Source organism: Branchiostoma lanceolatum, chromosome 1 (genome assembly GCF_035083965.1).
Source record: "Branchiostoma lanceolatum isolate klBraLanc5 chromosome 1, klBraLanc5.hap2, whole genome shotgun sequence".
Taxonomy (NCBI): domain Eukaryota; kingdom Metazoa; phylum Chordata; class Leptocardii; order Amphioxiformes; family Branchiostomatidae; genus Branchiostoma; species Branchiostoma lanceolatum.
Window position 1 is genome coordinate 27,633,552 of NC_089722.1, and position 20,126 is coordinate 27,653,677.

The following is a 20,126-nucleotide window of genomic DNA, read 5'->3' on the forward strand; positions in this document are numbered from 1 at the left end:
TCTCCTTCATGTTGAAACGCGGCATTCTGGAGTGATGCTTCGACCATTCCGACCCCGCCGCCATTTTTTTTTTTCTTCTTGCTGCCGATACTCAGCTACACAAATTCTCAGAGGAAACTCGCAGATGTCGTCAGCAAAACTCCTGACTTGCGACACTGGAACGGTTGAGCAGTCAACAAAACTCAGACTACCCACCAGCCTCTGCTACCATTGTTAAACTGTGTAAAGATCACACACACACACGTCTACTGAACTCACGTGTTGTATTGACAGAAACGTAGAACAATCTGTGTAGACTATAAAACTACATCCGGGGTCTTGGCCCCTGGTAGCTAGTGCGCATGTGCAAGGCGGGAAAACTACTAGATAAACATCAAATGCATTTTTCTTGCACAGAATTTAATTGTGACAATCTTTTATAAAATAAATGGGGGGGGGGGCTGAAGTGCACAGTTAGATTCCATGTATACCGTATGCTGTGTACTCATATGTGAGCTCAAATGGCCGCTTGGAAGCCAAATTTCAAAGCCACTCTGCCAATATGGCACCGCTTTCAGATCTCAGCCAGTCACGGACTGACAGAGTCAAACTTGGGTGGAAGTCAGAAAAGGCCTTGTCCCCTTTGCCCTTTTTGGCACAATATCGCACCTCCTGGGACGAACAACCTGGGGGTAGCGATCAGCACCTCCCTACCAACAGAAATCTGTTTCTCATCTTGTGCAGTGCATATTTGTGTTCCAGCACATTACAGAGCAGCCATTTGGACGGGCAGGGGGAATTGCCAATGACCCTGCAAAATGGAATCAGCCGTCCATGTCACCAGATCCCCCTGCTCCGCTTTCCAGGTGCCTAATTGATTGCAAATGTGCCAATGAAGGGAAAGAGTCCTACAACACTACAGCCAGTCTCCCCACTATCTACCAAATCTGGAAACTCTTTCCAAAGTGTGGGAAAGGGGATTGTGTTTTCAGCAAGTCTGGTTTCACCAAGTCTAGGAGCCTAGTGTGAACTTGGACTTCCCTGGCCTTGAAGTTGAATGTTTAGACCCAAAAAGTTAAATAGCTCGCTACGGTTTCAGACAGTATCTTGGTTGTACTGAAGTTGTTGTGCAAGGCTAGACACCCTTATCATGGTTGTTATAGGCTTCAATACATACTGATTAATTCGGATAAGCCCTCCTCCCCACCTACCAACCACACAGCATGCAGCTAAACTTTTCAATAGATGATCCCTTTAGACCAGTAGCCAATCACAACATGATGTTGTCACTCCCTGTGTAGGTCCTGATGTATCAATTCAGCTCATGTCTGCTCCTGCAACCAGTCTCAAAATCTGGTCATTTATATGCGCATAATCATGAAGCCAGGGCCATTGAATCTACACCTGTCCATCCACACCCCAGGGTGACGCTGAAAGGAGGCATTTCATCTGCAGTAAAATATTGTGACAACGCATATTTATGTGTAACGTGCTGGTGGGGTTGTAGTCTTGAATGTAGCCTAGTCATTATCTCCACATGATCAAACACCACAACACATCATATCGTATATTGCAACAGCAAACTTTATAATCCCAATGGTCGTAAACCCATACAGCGTTTTACCGCTTGCGTGGCTAGCTTTTCTTTTCCAATCGCAGAGATACACATCGACTGTCATAAACAAAGTGCACGAAAGACCCAATAAATCCAAGTTTTCAAAAGGAAAGAGGTAACATTTTTCTTACAACTTTATAAGCCATTCACACAATGGCAGTAAACAAAAGTTACGAGTTAACAGCAGGCCTCCCAATACTTTTCATGGCACCCGTAAAATGTGCTCATTGGACATCTGTCTGTATTTGGGTTGGGCTTATCGAATATGGCCACACTGCCAAATGGTAGAATATGGCAGAAGGACCATGAAATGAAATATACCATAGAATAGGATAGCATCAATCACTGGAAGTTGAATAGTTTTCTTATCACTGTTTTATTTCAGTTGGTAGCAGAGCAAGCTGCAACAATTCTTTCCTCATTCGACAACAAATTATATGAAGCAGGCAGGCAGTAGAAATTAGAATATCTCTGTTTATCATTGCAAATTCAAAGATCCATGTAAAACTGGCAAAAGCTATGTAACCGAATCATACAAACTTAAAGTTAAAGAATAGCAATTTCTTTCTAGTTTCTATGCTTATCATGTTGCAGTTGCCTGATATGCACAAGAATGTCTCAATGATTTTGACATGCGGGTGCGAAACAGAGATGTATCCTGACACGCAGACAAAGGGACAGCAGAATAATCACACTCATTTGATATTCACGACGATGCATATATGACACTTTGTATCCTGGATACCGGTCCATGGGGAAAGGAAATGTACACCATCAAAATGCATGAGTGCCTTCTGGAATTTTATGGCCCCTGTTTCTCTACTCCCACATTTTATTGGCATTTATCTCATTTCTGTAAAAAAAATTCTGCAGAAACTTGCAAGGACACCAAATTCATGACGCATGACAATAACCTCTCAAATAACAAAATTGTACCACAGAGTTTTCAACAATAAAAATAAAATACCTGATAAAGTACTACTGACTGTAAAACTGTTACATGCCTCGTTTACATTAATATTTGCAATATCACAATTGGCATTTTCCACAATGTTCACTTTTCAATTTGTATCCACTGGGTCTGTTGTTCAAAAAAATACATTCATGTTTCAAAATTTCATTCATTTTTTGGTGTTCTGCGTGTCTGCAATCAGGTGGCTATTACAGCACTGAATATTCAATATTCAAACATTTCTATATTCAAACATTTTTAACTTCAAGCATTCAAATTGTTTGATACGAAGGTAGTAAACTAACGCTTGTTTAACGTGTCAACAAAACGTTACAAATATATAGACTTGTTTGGCGAAAACTTGTTTGCCGAAAACTTGTTTGCCGAAAGCTTTATAGTCTGCTACAACCTGATTTGAATAAGAAGCCTTCTCAATTGACATTAATACAAATAGCGATGGGGGAAAACCTCGTTTGTTATGAAAATTCTTATTTTGGTGTTGATCTAAAAATTCAATGGATACACGCTAATTGAGGTTGTTGTGTCTTTTTGTGCTCTTTTGTTTTGAGGAAAACGTGTTAAAATTAGCGGGATGGTGGAAATTGAGAAGGGCGGCTGTCAAATAGACAAAATCATTCACACACAAAGTAGTTTGGACAAGCCGCTAGATCCTCTACAACAATGGGTAAAGATAAGACATCAAAACGCCTGGGGCCGCTGCCTCTAGTTTCCTCGAAAAACAAAAGCCCCCTCCAGTGTAGCAAAACTAGCGGCGACTTTAGAAGTATACAACCCGATTTGCTCCATGTAACACGTGTAAATCTAAACCCTCACTGTATTTGCTCTAAGAGGGCCAAATCGTGTTGTTTTCTCGATTAGACTCTCTGATTTCATGTACAGGAATTTTATACATACATTCTACCCAAAAGTCTGAATCTAGAGACAGAAATCATCAATTTGATCGTGTATTTCTAAAAATCATGATGAGAATTGGAAGCAGGGCAAGGAGGGATTATACAAGGAAGCGGCACAACCATGCTGGCTGTAGTTTTAAGTGCTCGTATCAAGCTACCGTCGTCCAATATTTGAAGTCAAGAAGCCATGTCAAGTTTGCTTTGACCGTGCCACCCTTGCAATACAATACCACTGAACCATTTTGTAACACCTCCGCCACTTTCCGCTACATGACCACGGCACAAAAAAGGTGGATGACTGTGTTGAAATCAGAAGGATTTGTAGTCGTACCTGTGGTTATGAGAGCCAGGAAGGCAGCTAGGAGGGCCGACTGGTAGACGGCCCCCATGTCTCGGGCCAGGGTTGTCGCTGCACCGCTAGATTTGTGTGGCAAGCCGTCTGGAGCCACAGAAGCCGGTGGATGATCGGCGGTGTCCGGCGCGAGAGAGAGGGGTGTGTGTACGTGCTCTGGGTATACAGGCACGGTCTGTGTCTGCAACGCCTCGACTCGAGCAGTGCCCCGCTACGGACTCACACCAGGGTGCCAGGGATCGGTGAACAGGCGTTCATCTCTCTCTCTCTCTCCATCTGTAGCCCCCGCGCACATTGCATACATTTACTCCCCATCACACATCGATTTCCAAAACAGGCCGAACCCGGGGCCAAACATGCGAATCGACCGGCCGAGCGGCGCGCTGATTGGCGGGCGGCGGGCAACAAAGGACCGGGCTGATATTTGATACAGGACCTGGCACTGTACGGGAGAGGGGGTGACAGGACCTGATAGTTGCTGTGGTGAAAGCCAATGTTGCAGAATACGCCGGGCGTTATTGTCTAATGCTTGCCAACATCTGCTTGTTTATTGATGTATTAATATTTTTCTCGTCAATGCAGCTGCCTCAATACAGCAAGGAAGCGACATAAAAAAGGGAAAAGTAACCTGCGATAGATTTTGAAATGGAAAACAGTAGTATCGTCCAGAAAAATTAAGGTAGGTTGCAGCAGCGACCTCAAGCGTTCAGAATAAGTATTGAAGGTGATGTAGCATAACTTTTGAAAGATGAACTCATGATACTCACAGTGGATTATATTGTTTAATGTTGATGACAAATGGAAACTACAAATTGACTTCCACCGATTGACAGCATTGCTGTCTTTTGAAACTACATGTCACTTTTCTGGATACTGTTTATTTTCCTCTCTTGGTGTCAGCATGTTCTTTTTAGGTAGAGTTGGCAGATAAAAGTAATCAAATTTTAATCCAATCCATTTAAAACCGAAAACATACCCCCCTTCTTTGATCAAAAAATGCTGAGTCAGCTGGATGCTTCCTGGCCTTGGCTTTATATGAGGGTCTCAAGGGGGTCTCAACAGCATGTTTGCTTCAGTCAGAAACAATTCTGATCAACTTGGCCACCTCATTAAAATTACAGGAAGTTGATTAAAATTTTACCTATGCTTTACGCAAAAGGGGCATGCAGGCATTGATTCTGATTGATATTTGGATCTCATTTATATAGCCTAGCGTCCAGTGTTTCGTGGTGTATCACAGTACTAGCCACTCATTAAAATAGTTCCACTAGTACTGTATACCATAATACATGTATAAAGACACCAACATTTTATTCTGCAGCATACATTGCATTTCAACAATATAGGCAATGAAATTAAGGCATAATACAAATACTGAGAAACATTTCAAATACACTTAATATAAGTTAACAGTCTTAAGGCAGGCTAAACTTAATTTCGTAAAGCATACTGCAGTATGTTAAATATACCACTAAGACCAGTTCTGACTTGTTTTACACTAGACCATCATAGATTAGCATTTTTACAACATTTGAAATTCGCGGTGTGGTGATGTAATACTGGCGATGTCCAAAGACCTTTGACCTTTTTGACGTCAGATTCCGAGTCGGAGGAATGGCGTCTGGAGTAATTCCTATGGTGCAGGTGTGGCCGACTCGGAATCTGACGTCACAAAGGTCAAAGGTCTTTGGACATTGCCAGTATTACATCACCACACCGCGAATTTCAAATATTGTAAAAACGCTAATCTATGATGGACTGTCACTAGTGTAAAACAAGTCAGAACTGGTCTTAGTGGTATATGCTTTACGAAATTAAGTTTAGCCTGCCTTTAACTTTGAATTTCAGCAATTGTCCACTCACTTCCTCACATACCACTAACCCTGCTGTCATGATTGTACAACTGTGTGGCCCAAGGGCTATAGAAACTGAGATGGGCATTGCCCTATACACCGAAAGGTGTGAGAAGGATTTTAACCACACATCTCCAGACATTTCCTGCTGCTTGAATCCTTAGTCTTTGCCATTCCCATATTGGGTTCAAGAAACACTTTGTGCGCATAATAGTGCAATGTATTTGCTCAATACATACTGTCACAGTAGCAAACACACATCAACACCAGCACAGCCAGAACGTCATTGTAACTCCCATACTTGAAGAGGATACAGCAGCTGCTACAAGGCAATTATTTTACACTCAATTATCTTAACAAATAGTTGATTTTTTAAATGATGATCGACTCATGCATCGATTTCATCATTACTGACCAACCAATCAAAAAAACTTGCTCAAATCTAATAGATGGACAAAAATTGTCAATCCATCTGTTTATATAACGTTGGGTAACCTAAATTCGGGATTTTTCCGATAATGGTTGACTGAAATCAATCTAGCAGAACAATAAAACATCCTTTTTTTCTATTATTCTGTCAGTATCATGTACTATCTTTGCACTAATCATATATATGGTAGATTTTGTCTCTAGTCGTGCTGACACCATAATATTTCAACTTGAAACTACCGTCCGCCACACGCACAATGAGGGTGTTGTCGGACAGGGGGGCACATTAATTCGGGAGAGAAGATTCGTCTTGAATATCTTACCGCTAATCACATTTTATACAGCAGCAATTCGTTCCATCCTTAGCTTGAGGAGAGTGCTATGGATAAAGACGTGTCCAAGTAAAAAAAAAATACACGAAAAAACGGCCGTACCGCACACATCAGGCCAGTTCGGGAACAAGCCGTGTGTTGAGTCGGTAGAACTTCACTCAAAGTCGGCCCATCGTCATCATCGGGCAACGTGTAACGTTACATTATTCATGGCAAGTTAGCTGGATGCCGTAGCAATGGTAATACTACTATGTCGATGTGTTCCTTGTTGTGTTAGGAGCAAACTTTGAGGAAAATATCTTCCTCAGTCCACTATCACACGCAGCATTTAGACAAAAAAGTGTTCCTCACAAACCTTTGTCGTCTGCTTGACAACAGGATTCTGGTTAACAATATGGCGGCGGGAAAATACACGTGCCGTAGGTTGTAGCAACAGAGAGGAGTTTTGATGATTAATCACACTTAGAATCCAGTTGTAGGTTAGCAAGAGAGATTGTAATAAGTTGTCTTGTAAATAATTGTGTTTAGCAGGAAGCGGATGTGACATTTTTGTTATAAACCAGCCGACAACCATGTTGTGTACTTCTCCCACGAAGCCCTCAGACTGTTCCAATAAGGGACGGAGAGTTTTTGACCTCGTCGCCTTATAATCCATGCTTATCGAAGCTTTTCAGACAGTGTTCTGAATACGTAAGTCTGTCAGGTTTGCATTTCTAGCGGTATTACTTATGTTGCATCTAGCACATATCCCTAAATACCCCGTTTTCGAAAAATCCCGAATTTAAGTACCCCGCGAATTTAGGTTACCCAACGTTACTAACTTATGCATATTTCTATACACAATTGCACATCAAAATCATCATGCACAAAAAGTTCAAGAAAGACAAATATACAAAACATACTTTTCAAGAATACAAAATGTAAATGGCACACCTTATCAAGCAAATGTACTGACTACTGTCTTGTACTAAATATGAATATCGCTGAAATTGATCTATCAAATTCTCCACCAATGTTACATTAACTTTTTCATTTGCTGTGCATTATCATGGCTTGAGATTCACACTCATGAGTTTTGCCGACATAGCTATATATAGGTGTTCACTGGTCTAAACATTTAAATCTGCTTTCTATTTGAAATATAAGGCAGCTAAATATGTCTTTTTGAAGACAATATGATAATATTGGGATCAATATACATGAAGATCTACATTCCTTAAAATCTTTGCACTCATGGTGCATACACACTGTCTTTAAAGATATTCTTCTTACAAACTGAATTGAAACATCATGACACAATAATGACATATCAAACTGTACTCAGTGTACTGCATACATGTTCCAGGTAAATATGCCCATTGTGAAAGTCAATTACTTGTGGCATTTCTTTGACTAAGAAACAGAAACATGTTATTATCTTTCTTACTCTTTCCCAAGCATACATCATTATTTACATATATATACATAAGATACTACAAAAACAGTGTATAGCAAATATACAAAGGAAACTTTTGGAGCAATGAAACAAAGCTGTTACTGTATGAATGCATATTGCGTTACTGGTATCAAAGGAGGTATCAAAGGAATTTTTGCTTTTAAGTTAAAGGCTCCTATTGTAGGTTGTCGTGCAGTAGGAACATGTTGAAAGCCTGGGATTTGTTTAATTTACAAACCTGCTATGTTTTGGCCCAGAGTTTTGGATTAGTTCAACACATGATGTACTGGTCATCTTTTGGCAATAGATTGTAATGTGACAAAATCAACAAAAATATGTTGATATGTTAAATCTAAAAATTAGGGAAACTTTTGTTTTGCCACCAAAATCCTACAATTAGGGGCCTTTAAGGTAAATGCCTCCAAACCACAGCTGCTTTTTTTGGAGAAATGAGGTAATAACCAAAAGAAACTGTTCAAACTTCAGTCTAAAAACATTAAATAGAATTGTGCATTATATCACTCTATATAACTGCTCCTCTGTAAGTGTCTTGGGCCAAACCCATTCCCAGCCTGTTGTTTTTGTCGCTTCATCTTGGCGCGGTGAAAGGAAACAGCCACGATGTTGAAAACGACAAATGAGAGAAACTGCAGGCCACCTAGCACGAAGAAGTAGTAATCCAGGTGCCCCTGGTTTATGTTCCCGTGGTCCACGTCTTTGACCCAGTTGAACTTCTTGACTAGCGCCAGAAGCCCTGACCCGAGGAGCGAGCCGATCCCGGACGTGAAGAAGAATAGGCCCATGATGATCGAGTGCATAGAACGAGGCGCTGCAGCGTACGCAAACTCCAGGCCTGGATGTGTGAAGAATATGAAGTTTCACTATACATTTGCAATGGCAAGGCTCAAAATCCTGTTTTTCTTCATTCATTTCTTCAACAAAATTTATGTTCACGGTTTTCACAGTGAACTCTTTACCACAAACTTAAAACTACCGTGAAAAGCTGATCCATTGTGTGACTGTAGCATATTGTTTCAAACGCAAACTCAAAACCACCGCGAACACTACATTTTCTCCCTACCCCGAAATCAAATCCCCCCAACATTTCTGCATTTACAGTACTTACATACAATAAAGTTAAGAGAGTTTGTCTCCACAAACCTGCGACACTGGCGAACACCTCGCTGACCCCTATGAGCGAGTACTGGGGAATCTGCCACCAGATCCACATGTCTGCCGCCTCAAACGATGCATTACTGATGGTCTGGTTAACTGTGTGGTTACTCTGGACTAGGTGCAATCTGGAGCGGGGAAAAATAAAATATATTCTCTATTAGATGTACATCTCCAATAGCTTCCCAGTTTTGATCTCTGTAGCTGTCATCATTATCAGCTGTACCTGTAAAATTCTTTTGCTTGGAACCGCATTCCATGACTTTGCTTCTCCAATTCTTCTCATTCTCAGGTATATGTAATGCAAACCAAAAACAAGATCAAGCCATTTTCATTTCGTTATTGATAGACATGTACCTATACATTTAGAAATAAATAGAAAATACTATCCATTCACAATCAGATACCAGGGGATTTGAACCCAGGACCTCTGGTTTCTGTCTAGGCCAAACACCCTGCCATTATGCCACATGTGTGGGTAGCCTGGGTATGCATTCTCTGATTTCTCATATTTTCCCTCCAGTTTTTTTTTTGTTGTCATTTTTGGAACAGAAAACTTTCCCATTGATTCGATTCGGTTAAGCTTAATCAATTAACCTTTAGCACATCGAAGTAGCCCTTTGGCACCCAATTTCCTATTGGTGACAGCGTTAGGCAGCAGGGAGAAGGTTAACTAACCTGTAAGTCTCCAGCCCACCAGCGCACATGACTGCACAGAGGCCGAAGAACATACCCAGACTGATCCGCTTTAGTACGGAGAAGTGGCACCCGCGCCGGTCCATCCACGGGTAGACCACGCGGTCCATAACCGGAATCAGGATCAACAGGAGCAGAGCATCAAACAGCGTCAGCCAGGCCGCTGGCATCTGAGTGGATTACAATGTAGTACTGTAAAATCTTTTAAAGCTAAACGTACCTTAGATTTGTTGAAGTATCTTTACATCACAGTGAAATAGTAGTATAGCAGTAGCGATAGAAGACAGAGAAAATGTGACTTTGCAGTGAGAAGTCACCACAAAGTCTTCTGTTGTTAATACTCATATACTACTGTTTCAACTGCAAACGTAAAGATACCATGAACACTGAATATCTTAAGATTTACAGTATCGCTTGTGACAGTCAGAGAACTCTAAACAGAATTTGTTTCAATACAGGTAGATAATATGCTACTTTAAGCCAGATTATACATCTATTTTCACAAAGTGTTTGACAAAGACAAAAAGGGCTAAGAGAATATATGTTTTCGTACTACACAATAGTTTTTGCCTTTTCCACAATGCGGAAATCATCACACATTCATATTTCAGGGCCTTTGGAATCTTTTAACAGTCTAGGTTTATCTTTCTTTATCTTTCTCTCCTTGTATAGTTTCAACAGTGTGCATCTTGTTGAAAAAAGCATATAACAAGTTCTAAATTTGCGATCATTATCAAGCAATAGTGCATACAGAATCTTAAAACTATGAAATCTTATCACTTTAATATATGATCAGAATTCAGTTCAGACTCACTTGCATCTTGACCAGTCCACTACCATTAGGTACTGTATTGTTATGTACAGCTTGTGTGGTCAGTCCTGGGTTGTTGTTCTTGACCGTAATATTGAAGGGTGGGATCCGCATGTGAAGTCCTTGGAGTTGAAAGGTCGTCTGCATCTGTAGGAATTCAAATCAACAGTTCCACTTTAGCATTCAAGTATTTCTGCTGGAGTATATTTGATAGTGCACAAAGTGATTCTGACACCGAAATACACCATTTTCCGGATTACATGCAAACATGATCATGGTATTTTTAATGAACATTATATGTCTGTGCCAAATACGAACCCAAGGGTTGTCATGATATCTGTTTTTAAAAATCATAATAGTATCTCAGGATTCCTGTCGCCAGGTAATCAAATCATAAGTTGATTGTCTAGTCATGATGTCACAGTGCACACAGTTCAGAAGCTGGCACATGCACCACGGCTCATGAAAAACGCACTTTTGAAAAGCAAATGGTGCTTACCTCATTGTGCGTGCATACAAATGTTTGCTTTGACAGCTTTTCAAGGTACATGTACAATGTATGTCTTTTTACATGCCCCTGTGCCCCAAGTTCCAAACTTCAAGGTTGCTGTGTTCACTAAGATGTGCTCTTTGATTCTAAGACTATGTACTTATATAGGAAAAGGAGTGTGCATGGTTCATATGTGTTACCCGTAAGTGTTAACAGTACCTGGAAGTACACCATCCAATACGGTATGAGCACTATGAAGACAGGCAGGATTTTCCCCAGAGATTTGACATCCTCGACGCTGGATTCGTGGAAGCTCCCACCGTACCGCACTTTCGCCATGTCCAGCCACGTGGGGTTGGGTAAGGGGTCCACCACCGTATCAATGTCACTGTCAAAGAGAACAATCAAGATTTAAGGATAAGTACACTTTCACACACCGTAATTCTTGAAATTTTCGGAATGGTTTCATTTTAGCGGTTTACCTGGTGACCTGACTTCACCACAAACTAAAAACCACTGAGCAAATATTTGTCTCCATTACTCTAGTGACTATATAGCGCTAGCGTGAACTTAAAACTACTACGAGTAAGAACACTCCATTTTCTCCTTACCACAAAACTAAATCACTGCTTTAACTCAAAGACATTTACAGTAGATTCTGTGGTATATGTATTCTATTCCCTGTAATATTGCAAGAATGTCATCTACAATTTGTAAAATCCTACTGAAAATATCTATGCAGCCTTCTCAGCTTGAACACGCCTTTATTGTCAAATTACATTCTCTATCTATGATGTCAGGGCTCGATCTTAACTATGTCCCGATGTCCCGGGGCCACTAAAATTTAGGCCGGGACAACTGAAAAATCTATTTGGGACACTTTTGGGACAATAGGAAAATAATCAACTAATCAACATCAGAATGTCCGATCTCCCCGCGGAAGACCGGATCCGGACCGCAAGCGACCAAAACGTAATCTAAGACGACCACGTCATTTTCAAATGTGTGGCGACGTCAGTTTTTAATGGTAAGTTGCGGGAAATCACGGTAAATCGGCCTGTTTTGCAGCGATGAAATCCAAGATGGCGCCAGTGGTCATAGGTCATTGGAATAGTCTACTGCAATGTGGGTGGAACTATTGCGTGTGGTGTGATTTTACTCTACATTCAATAGTACAAAATTTAAACTTATTTCGTCAAAAACATTTTTTACATAAAGAAAATATATACATAAAGAAAGCTTGGCTTGATAACATTTTGTTTTAATGATAATACGTGGATATCTTTTTTTTTAACTGCTCACCCATGCCTCTAGTGAAGTATCCTAACTAAATAAACAATGCGTTTCTACATCTACAGGCACGCTAGAGGCTATATTTCTGTATTTCTCTGCAAATTTCTGGCGTTTGGGGGGGGTTTGGGAGTTTAAAACTCACACCAGGAGAAAAACTTAACCATACACGATCTTTTCATGGGTAACAATGCCATAATGATCCGGTAATTTTTCTGCGGCGTCGCCGATTTTGTGAAAGAAGGTTCCCGCTTGTGGCGACCATGTGCCCGGTAAGAATTTTCGCCAACACTCGCCAGTAAACTTATTTTCTGACCTACTCACGGTGTAAACAGATGCAGTTGGTGTTGTTTACATGAAAATTGTATTTTAAAACGTCAGTAGGGTGTCGGATACTCAACCCAAAACATTGATCCTTTGTTTTTAACGTTAGCGTTGTAGCGAAATGACCCATTGTTATGCGGTATCGACTCCATTCACAAGTTTTTACAGACAATGCCGATGGTAAAAGTGACGCCGCTCGCCACAAAAATAAGCGAATTTTCATGAATTTTAGCAAAATAATCCAGGAAAATAGGGAAGAAATATCGTAGATGTGGAATCCGAAAGCAGTATAATGGAGACGAGCTTTGCTGTTAAACGATTAAGTGCATTTTGTTTAGCATTCTTGTTAATAAATTATGACGTTGAAATCGGTGCCTCTGTCTTGACTAATGTCAATCTCTATCTATCTATCTATCTATTTCAATCTCTATTTGTAAGAAGACCACGTGTCCAAGACGCCCGAATTCTATCGGTCCCATGGGTGGTCTTCTTAGACACGTTTGACTGTACTAGACTAGTGTACTATCTATTGTTGTTACACTGTGTACCAAAGACAGAGACAATCTGAAGAATATTTCATTCTTTAACTATATATTCTTTTCTTCCCACCTGCCACTGATAAAGTACAAGTGGTCCCTGTAAATGTACTAGACTAGTGTCACTCAGTGACTCACTATGTACTGTTTATTTTAAGAAAAAGATTATGTTCTTAAAATGACTTTTTGAAGTTCCCAGTTGCCACTTGTTACATGATAAGGCACTGCAGCAAGTGGTCCACCTGTAAATGTGCAGTGGACGTTGCACTACTATCCATAAGATATAATGTAATAAATTCGTTGTTGTCTAATAAAAAAGACAAGATAAGTTTGAATCTGAGTTGATTATTTCAATGGACAATAAGCTTACACAGCAATACTGAGCTTTACAGTTGTTGTAATACATAATTTCTGAAAATAGGGTTGGGACAGTCCATCCTCACTTCGGGACAGTTGAAATTTATTTTTGGGACAATGCTGGGACAGTAGGGAAAAAAGTTAATTTTGAGGCCTAGATGTGCTAAAAGGCAGTTTCCCCCTACCTTGGTTGGCTATAATTTCTTCTCCGCCTTCTCCTAGATCTGCATGCCTCCATGATGATACGGAACACATTGGTCAGCACGCTCCCCGACGGCGCCCTGCACACGTACGCGGGATGTCCCAGCACAAACAGAATCAGCGCTACGCCGAGCGACACCGCGGGTATCAGGAAACCGTAGAAGAAGCCCATGTTCTGCTGGATGAAGGCAACAGCGCCAAGCGACAGTAGCACGCCGGCGTTGATCGACCAATAGAACCAGTTGAAGAACATACGCATCACTTCTGGCCCCTCATCTTTCACCTGGAAGATGAATAAGAACTATGAATGCACTAAGTACATGTAGTAAAACCTGTACTTGGCGTGTCATTCTTTGGTAGATCTTTCGCATTGACCCAAGCATTAAGAATTGTTAATATTTTCTTTTTGATATTTATGTCAATGTCCCATGGGCATTAGCACTGGTTACAAAACTTTTGATGATACAGATTTCTTTGCACAACCTGCAATTACTGATTAGTTTATAGAAAGTATTTCCAAACCTGCCTATATTCACCTGCAAAAAAGGAGGACCAGTTTTAAATTACAATGGGGGGAGGGGTCCGGGGCTGGCTTTACATTACGGTGACCCATTACATACTCGGAGTGTGCATGCTCCAAGAGTTACTTAGGAAATGCGTGTGTAAACCTAGTCTTAGTCTTGATAAACAGGATGGGAGCCACAAATAGAGGCTATGCAGGAAAGAGATAATATATTAAACTTGGGTCTAGCATATCATCAACCTCAACCTGGAATAAGGGACAACCTCACCACCATGAACTAATTACACGGGTGTTCGCTTAGCTTGCTAATGCCTTCACTGAAACCTTGCACAGAAATGGTTCCAGTTATTTGCACATTTAATCTTCCTGAGCACTTTATAATTACCATGACCACTACCAGATCCAGATCCACTTTGCTCTGGGAACCATTTGTCACATGATACAATCACAAGTATTAAACCAAACTAAGGTAAGATATGACGACAACAGCATATTACATAACTACTGTATGACTTTTAAGGTACTGAAATAATTGAGAACAACAGTTGAATTGCTGACATTACACAAAATATAATTTTTCGATATCTTACAAACTTTATTTCATGGATAAGTCATTTGCAAAACAACATTTTTCTTATGCACTACTGAAATTTTATCATCAGTTCAATTTCTTACCTGATCAGCGCCGAATGGTGCAATGTTTGCCTTCATGGACCCTGTTCCGATGGCGATGACTGCTATGATTGGATAGATGAGAGAGTCGCAGTATTGCTCCTGATCGTTTGTTGCGTGTTTTGTGACGTTTGACGGCTCAACTGGCACCCAGGATCTGCCTCCACACAGCTTTCCACGCATCCCCTCATGTCCGAGCATGGGGAGAAACATGATACCCAAAATGTACACGACAAAGCTGATCACGATTGTCCGAAACCTTCCCAGTACGGTGTCCGCCAGCCAACCTCCGAACACACACATCAAGTACGACAGGCCCATGAAGATGAACAGAGCGTTAGCGGCGTTGTACGACGTCCACAAGAAGTCCCCGCGATTCAGGAACAGGACGAGATTGGCCGTGATGCCGTAGAAAGCTATTCTTTCGAAGGTCTCTGCAAGCAAGATGGCGGCACAGGCCCATTTATATTTGCTGTTGTGTGGCCTGTATGTGCCCCTTCTCTGGGGTGACAACAGCGGCGTTGTCTCTTCTTGTTGCTCCTCCTTCATCTTGTCTTTACAGCTGCTCGCCTACACTACTTTCGGGGTCACACGGTTTTACTAAGATTCTGTCCGATTGCGTAACGTTTTCGTACGTGTTCCCGGTGTAATCATGGCTTCTTCACAAACAGAAGTATCGCAGATCGAACCACTTCTGCAAAATCCACTAAAACAACAGGAAAACGTGTTACGCCATGACAAAAATAACAAAGAACAGACCTTACGCAAGCCCGTGTCGGATGCTTCCAATATCAAATCGTATGGCCGCAAACGCGAAGGACGACAAAATCATAGCTTCTCAATTCTCTCTGTGATCTTGTGGTCGTGACAGTCTCGTGATGGGAAGTCGTAAAGCGGAGAAAAATAGAGAAGAGAAACACGGAAGTGTACCCTACTTCTGCTTCCAGGCCGCCGCCATGTTGTTGTCATATGACTAGGTCATGTCACGTGGTAATGATATTCTCCAAGCAGATGTTAGAGCGAAAGATTGTAACGTTAACGTTTCAGTCTATTAAAACTGCGGAGCTTCTCTCAAGTTGGGGTGAGTGGCTGTCGGAGAAGCCCGGCCGGCGGTCAGAAAAAGTTACGAACTTCCGCCCCAAAATCTGCTTGGAGATATGTCAAACGTTAACCACTTGGATTTCATGCGGACGGAAGCTTTTCATGCAATATAGACTGTCAAAAAAACGTTTGTATAGGATTTCATCGGATTACGGTTTTAAAACAACTAGTTTGAATCGTGTACATCACATTAAGTAAACTCGAGGCATTGCTTTAAGGTAGTGTGTAAGTTGTTGATTCGCTCCTCTACCATTCAAGCCCGACATTGATCAAAGGCATGTCACATACTATACTAGGTATGCACAATTTGGACACACGTGCTACGGTCGTGATATGTAGGTAGTGTAGTACTAAGACCAGAATTCATACACAACGTAACGTTTAGGTGTCGAAAGATCGAACAAAATCAACTCAATGTTCGGCTCGGCCATCTGTAAATCAACAACTTACCCAGAATTATCTTATTGTTAGCGTAACAAAAACGACAATTAATTTCCGAAGTTTCACTTTTGAACACATGTTGATCTTGACAACTGTACATTGAGAGTATCGTCCCTATACACTGGATAATGTTATATCAAATCGGAATGTCTGTAACGTTACAGCCTTATTCATTCACTCATTCAGGCATGTCAAGGTGTTAAGCGAAAGTTCAGATCCGCCTGCAAGGCCACGAGAATGGATGATGTATTGTATACCAAAAACTCAGCAATGGCTCTTGTGCACATATACCTAGCCTGTGTTTACACAAGCTCTCGGCCGGAGGTTAGTGACCCCCACCCTAAGAGGGGATGGCGGTCACAGGACTGGCTGGCCACTAGGAGCGCGATTCGTCAGGCTACACATATACCAATACATGTACATACACTAGAGCTAGTAGTCATCTCGACCTACGTGCCTGGCCGGGAAGTAGTAGTCATTCAACTAACTTAAATGATGAGTCTAAAGTATTGTATTTTTTATGAAATTAGAGAGACCGTAGCAGCAAAGAGATTCAGGTATAATTAAAGTCTGAGAGTCCCGGGATTAAGTGTGCGTGTCAATCGCTATCACCACATTACATACGAATCATCAAGAAATAATTCATTAGAATTTCATCAACGGTGGTTTAATATTCAGTGCTTTTACTTTTAACAATACTTGCTGAACGCGGGCACGGGCTTCTTGGATAGGACCTACCTGGAACTGCGAAAGTGAAAGCACGTGAGCTGATAAATAACGGTTTCTAAGTGTACGTAACACTTTATAGCCAGTCGTGTTAGGTACTGCGCGGTACAACATCAAGAGTTGAGTTCCTATAGACGCTGTATACGTAGGTATTATACTTGTCGAACTTAAACTTTAGAGTCACCTGAATTCGAATGCGACCATTGCAAGAAGTACATGGCTGTATCCCGTGATTAAAAAGATAGCCGAAACGTTGCCGAAACGAAGACGGAAAAAATTCACACGATTGTGGATGAAGAACACTATGATATATTGATAACCTAATATGTATTTACGGACCCGGCTTTGATACTTTGATACTTGATTTTGCGCGTAACGTTACACCGTAGCCATATGCTACTCATGAGTAGTATGACCATGTGTGTTCATTGCAAGGTTTATTTGCGCATTTTTTCTGGAATGATGTAGTCGAATGTATCAGTCTCTACGTTTTGCAATAATCATGGAGAAAAACATTATTGCCTTGGTGTTTCGCGCCACAGCAACCGATGACGCGCAAAGTATCTTGGGAAGGGTGCAAACGGTCACCAGCCAAAGTGAGGTGATTTGACCATGGAGACCACATAAACAAGTGGCAATGTCGTAAAGGGAGTGATTCTGTTCTCGTTTTGCACTAACAGTTACTTCCTTCAAATTGTAGCTATTTCTTTAATGCATCTGTGCATGTTAACATCCTGATTTATGCTCAGAGGTGACGTTTTGTACTTTCACTTTTAACAATACGACGTGACTTGTTGGACACGGGCTTCTCGGATAGGACCTACCTGGAACTGCGAAAGTGAAAACAGGTGAGCTGATATCAAATACCGTTCTCTTTGTGTAACAATAGCCAGTCGTGTTAGGAACTGCGTCGGTACAGCATCAAGGGGTGAGTACCTATAGAAGCTGTGGTAACATACTTGTCGAACTTTACGTCACTTGCAAGGAGAAGTTTATTAAGCCCTTCATTAAAAAGATAGACGAAACGTAGGCGAAAAAAATCCACACGATTGTGGATGATCATATTGATAAACCAAACTGTTTACGGTCGGTTTTGATGTTAACGATCCGTAACGTTACACCGTAGCCATATGTTTGAAATACACTAGTCATATATATTTAAGGCTTTGCACATGTACACTAGCCAAGTTAAACTGTATCGTATAGTCCTAGCAAGCCCTAAGTTCGATTTCAGTATACAGTATATGTCTGTGTGTTTGATTTGCGGTCACGGTAAACACGTAACTGACACGCCTGTGAAACTGTGTGTACTCAGTGTACTGTACTGTACTGCTACTCTTTAGTTTGTTGCGCATGGATGTAGAGTCAATTCCACATTACCGAGAGGGTGTTTGTTGCCTTTTGTTCTAACATTTACAAAACCTTTGTAACAATCTATGTGAGATAAGTAACTGTTAAGAACAATTTCCAACATTTATTTGGTGTTCTAAATATTTTCTGCTGTGTTCCAACAGGTTAAACAAATTTCCAACATTGAACACACTATTTGTATTAGTTTCTAAACTGTTGCAACATAGATTGATTATTTGTTTGAACATGTTCCAACATTCTACAAATATGATATAACTGGGTCAGTGGGCTGGGAACAGGGCAATTCACACATCCCTTCAAAGTATAGGGGATTAGGCCTAGGTGCCATGCATAGACACCTAAAGACAAAAGAGTTGCCAGTGTCCAGACGTGAAATCTAAAAATATACAGAGGCAGACAGTAGAGCCTGATTAGCACCTACTTTTATGGGGGCAATTACCCAAATCTACCATTTTGAGAATGATGCAAAATGTTGGAACATGTTCCAACAGTAGAACAATCACACAGATGTTTGAAAACTGTTCTAAATAAAGAGATATTTGTGCAAATACTTCATAATATTTCCAAAATATATAGATGAGTTCAAACATGTTCAAGCTTTCATTTCTAATTGTTTGAACGTTCTGGAATTATTATCTCCATGAAAAAAGGCTTTTTTCATGGAGTACTGTTTTGCTTGCGTTTGGTGTTTGTGTGTATGTTTGTGTCACCGGTCGCTTAAAGTCACCATAACTGTAAAACCTGTACATGGATTGAAATGATTTTTGGTATGTGGGTGGGTGTTAGGTGGAGGAAGGTCAAGGTCGATTTTGGGCCTCCTAGCATGTGTGACTGGAACTGCAATGGCGTATTTGATAAAATCTTAAATGTAGAAGAACTGAAGAGTGGATGGACAGATCGTCATGTTCTTTGGTACACAGGTAGGTTAGACCAAGTTGTACACACTTAAGTGCAAACTATGCAGATGAGACCGAATTTGCATAAGTAAGGAGGTAAATCGTTTGCATGGGTGTCGTCGTATGCTTAAAGTCAGCATAACTGTAGAACGTGTAGATGGATTGTAGTGATATTTGGTATGTGGGTATGCGCTGGGAGGAGAATGGTCAAGGTCGATTTTGGGCCCCCTGGTTTGTGTCCCTGGAACTGCAATGGCCTATTTGTAAAAATGTTCTAAAGGGGTATAACTGAAGAGAGGAACAACAGATTTTCATGTTATTTGGTACGTTGGTAGGTTGGATGGAGATGTACACACTGAAGTTCAAATCATGCGAAGTTATTGTGTTTGTGTGTGTGTGCGCGTGTGTGTATGTTTGTGTCACCGTGTTTGTATGTATGTGTCACCGGAAGCTTAAAATCAGCATAACTGAAGAACGTGTGGATGGATTGAAATGATATTTGGTATGTGGGTAGGTGCTGGAAGGAGAAAGGTCAAGGTCGATTTTGGGCCCCCTGGTATGTGTCACTGGAACTGCAATGGCGTGTTTGTAAATATTTTCAAAGGAGAATAACTGAAGAAAGGAGCGACAGATTTTCATGTTATTTACTTGGCAGGT

The 20,126-nt window shown here is 40.9% G+C and overlaps 2 protein-coding genes across 3 annotated transcripts in view; both read right to left on the minus strand.

Annotated features, from left to right (window-relative positions):
- The window catches only part of LOC136446017 (transmembrane protein 132B-like), a 37,072-nt gene extending 32,934 nt beyond the window's left edge, over positions 1-4,138 (minus strand). For both annotated transcript variants that reach the window (XM_066444295.1, XM_066444287.1), the window contains exon 1: positions 3,792-4,138. In XM_066444295.1, the coding sequence (XP_066300392.1) occupies positions 3,792-3,849 (58 nt within the window). In that variant the 5' untranslated portion in view covers positions 3,850-4,138. The remainder of the gene's footprint in view (positions 1-3,791) is intronic.
- A 968-nt stretch (positions 4,139-5,106) lies between these two features.
- On the minus strand, positions 5,107-15,911 carry LOC136446034 (solute carrier family 15 member 4-like). The gene is made up of 7 exons (XM_066444307.1): positions 14,938-15,911; positions 13,724-14,022; positions 11,251-11,419; positions 10,545-10,688; positions 9,713-9,900; positions 9,023-9,162; positions 5,107-8,714 (listed from the first exon to the last, which is right to left on the minus strand). The coding sequence occupies exons 1-7, from the start codon at positions 15,481-15,483 to the stop codon at positions 8,380-8,382; spliced, it is 1,821 nt and encodes a 606-aa protein (XP_066300404.1). The 5' UTR covers positions 15,484-15,911; the 3' UTR covers positions 5,107-8,379.
- Positions 15,912-20,126: the final 4,215 nt, after the last annotated feature.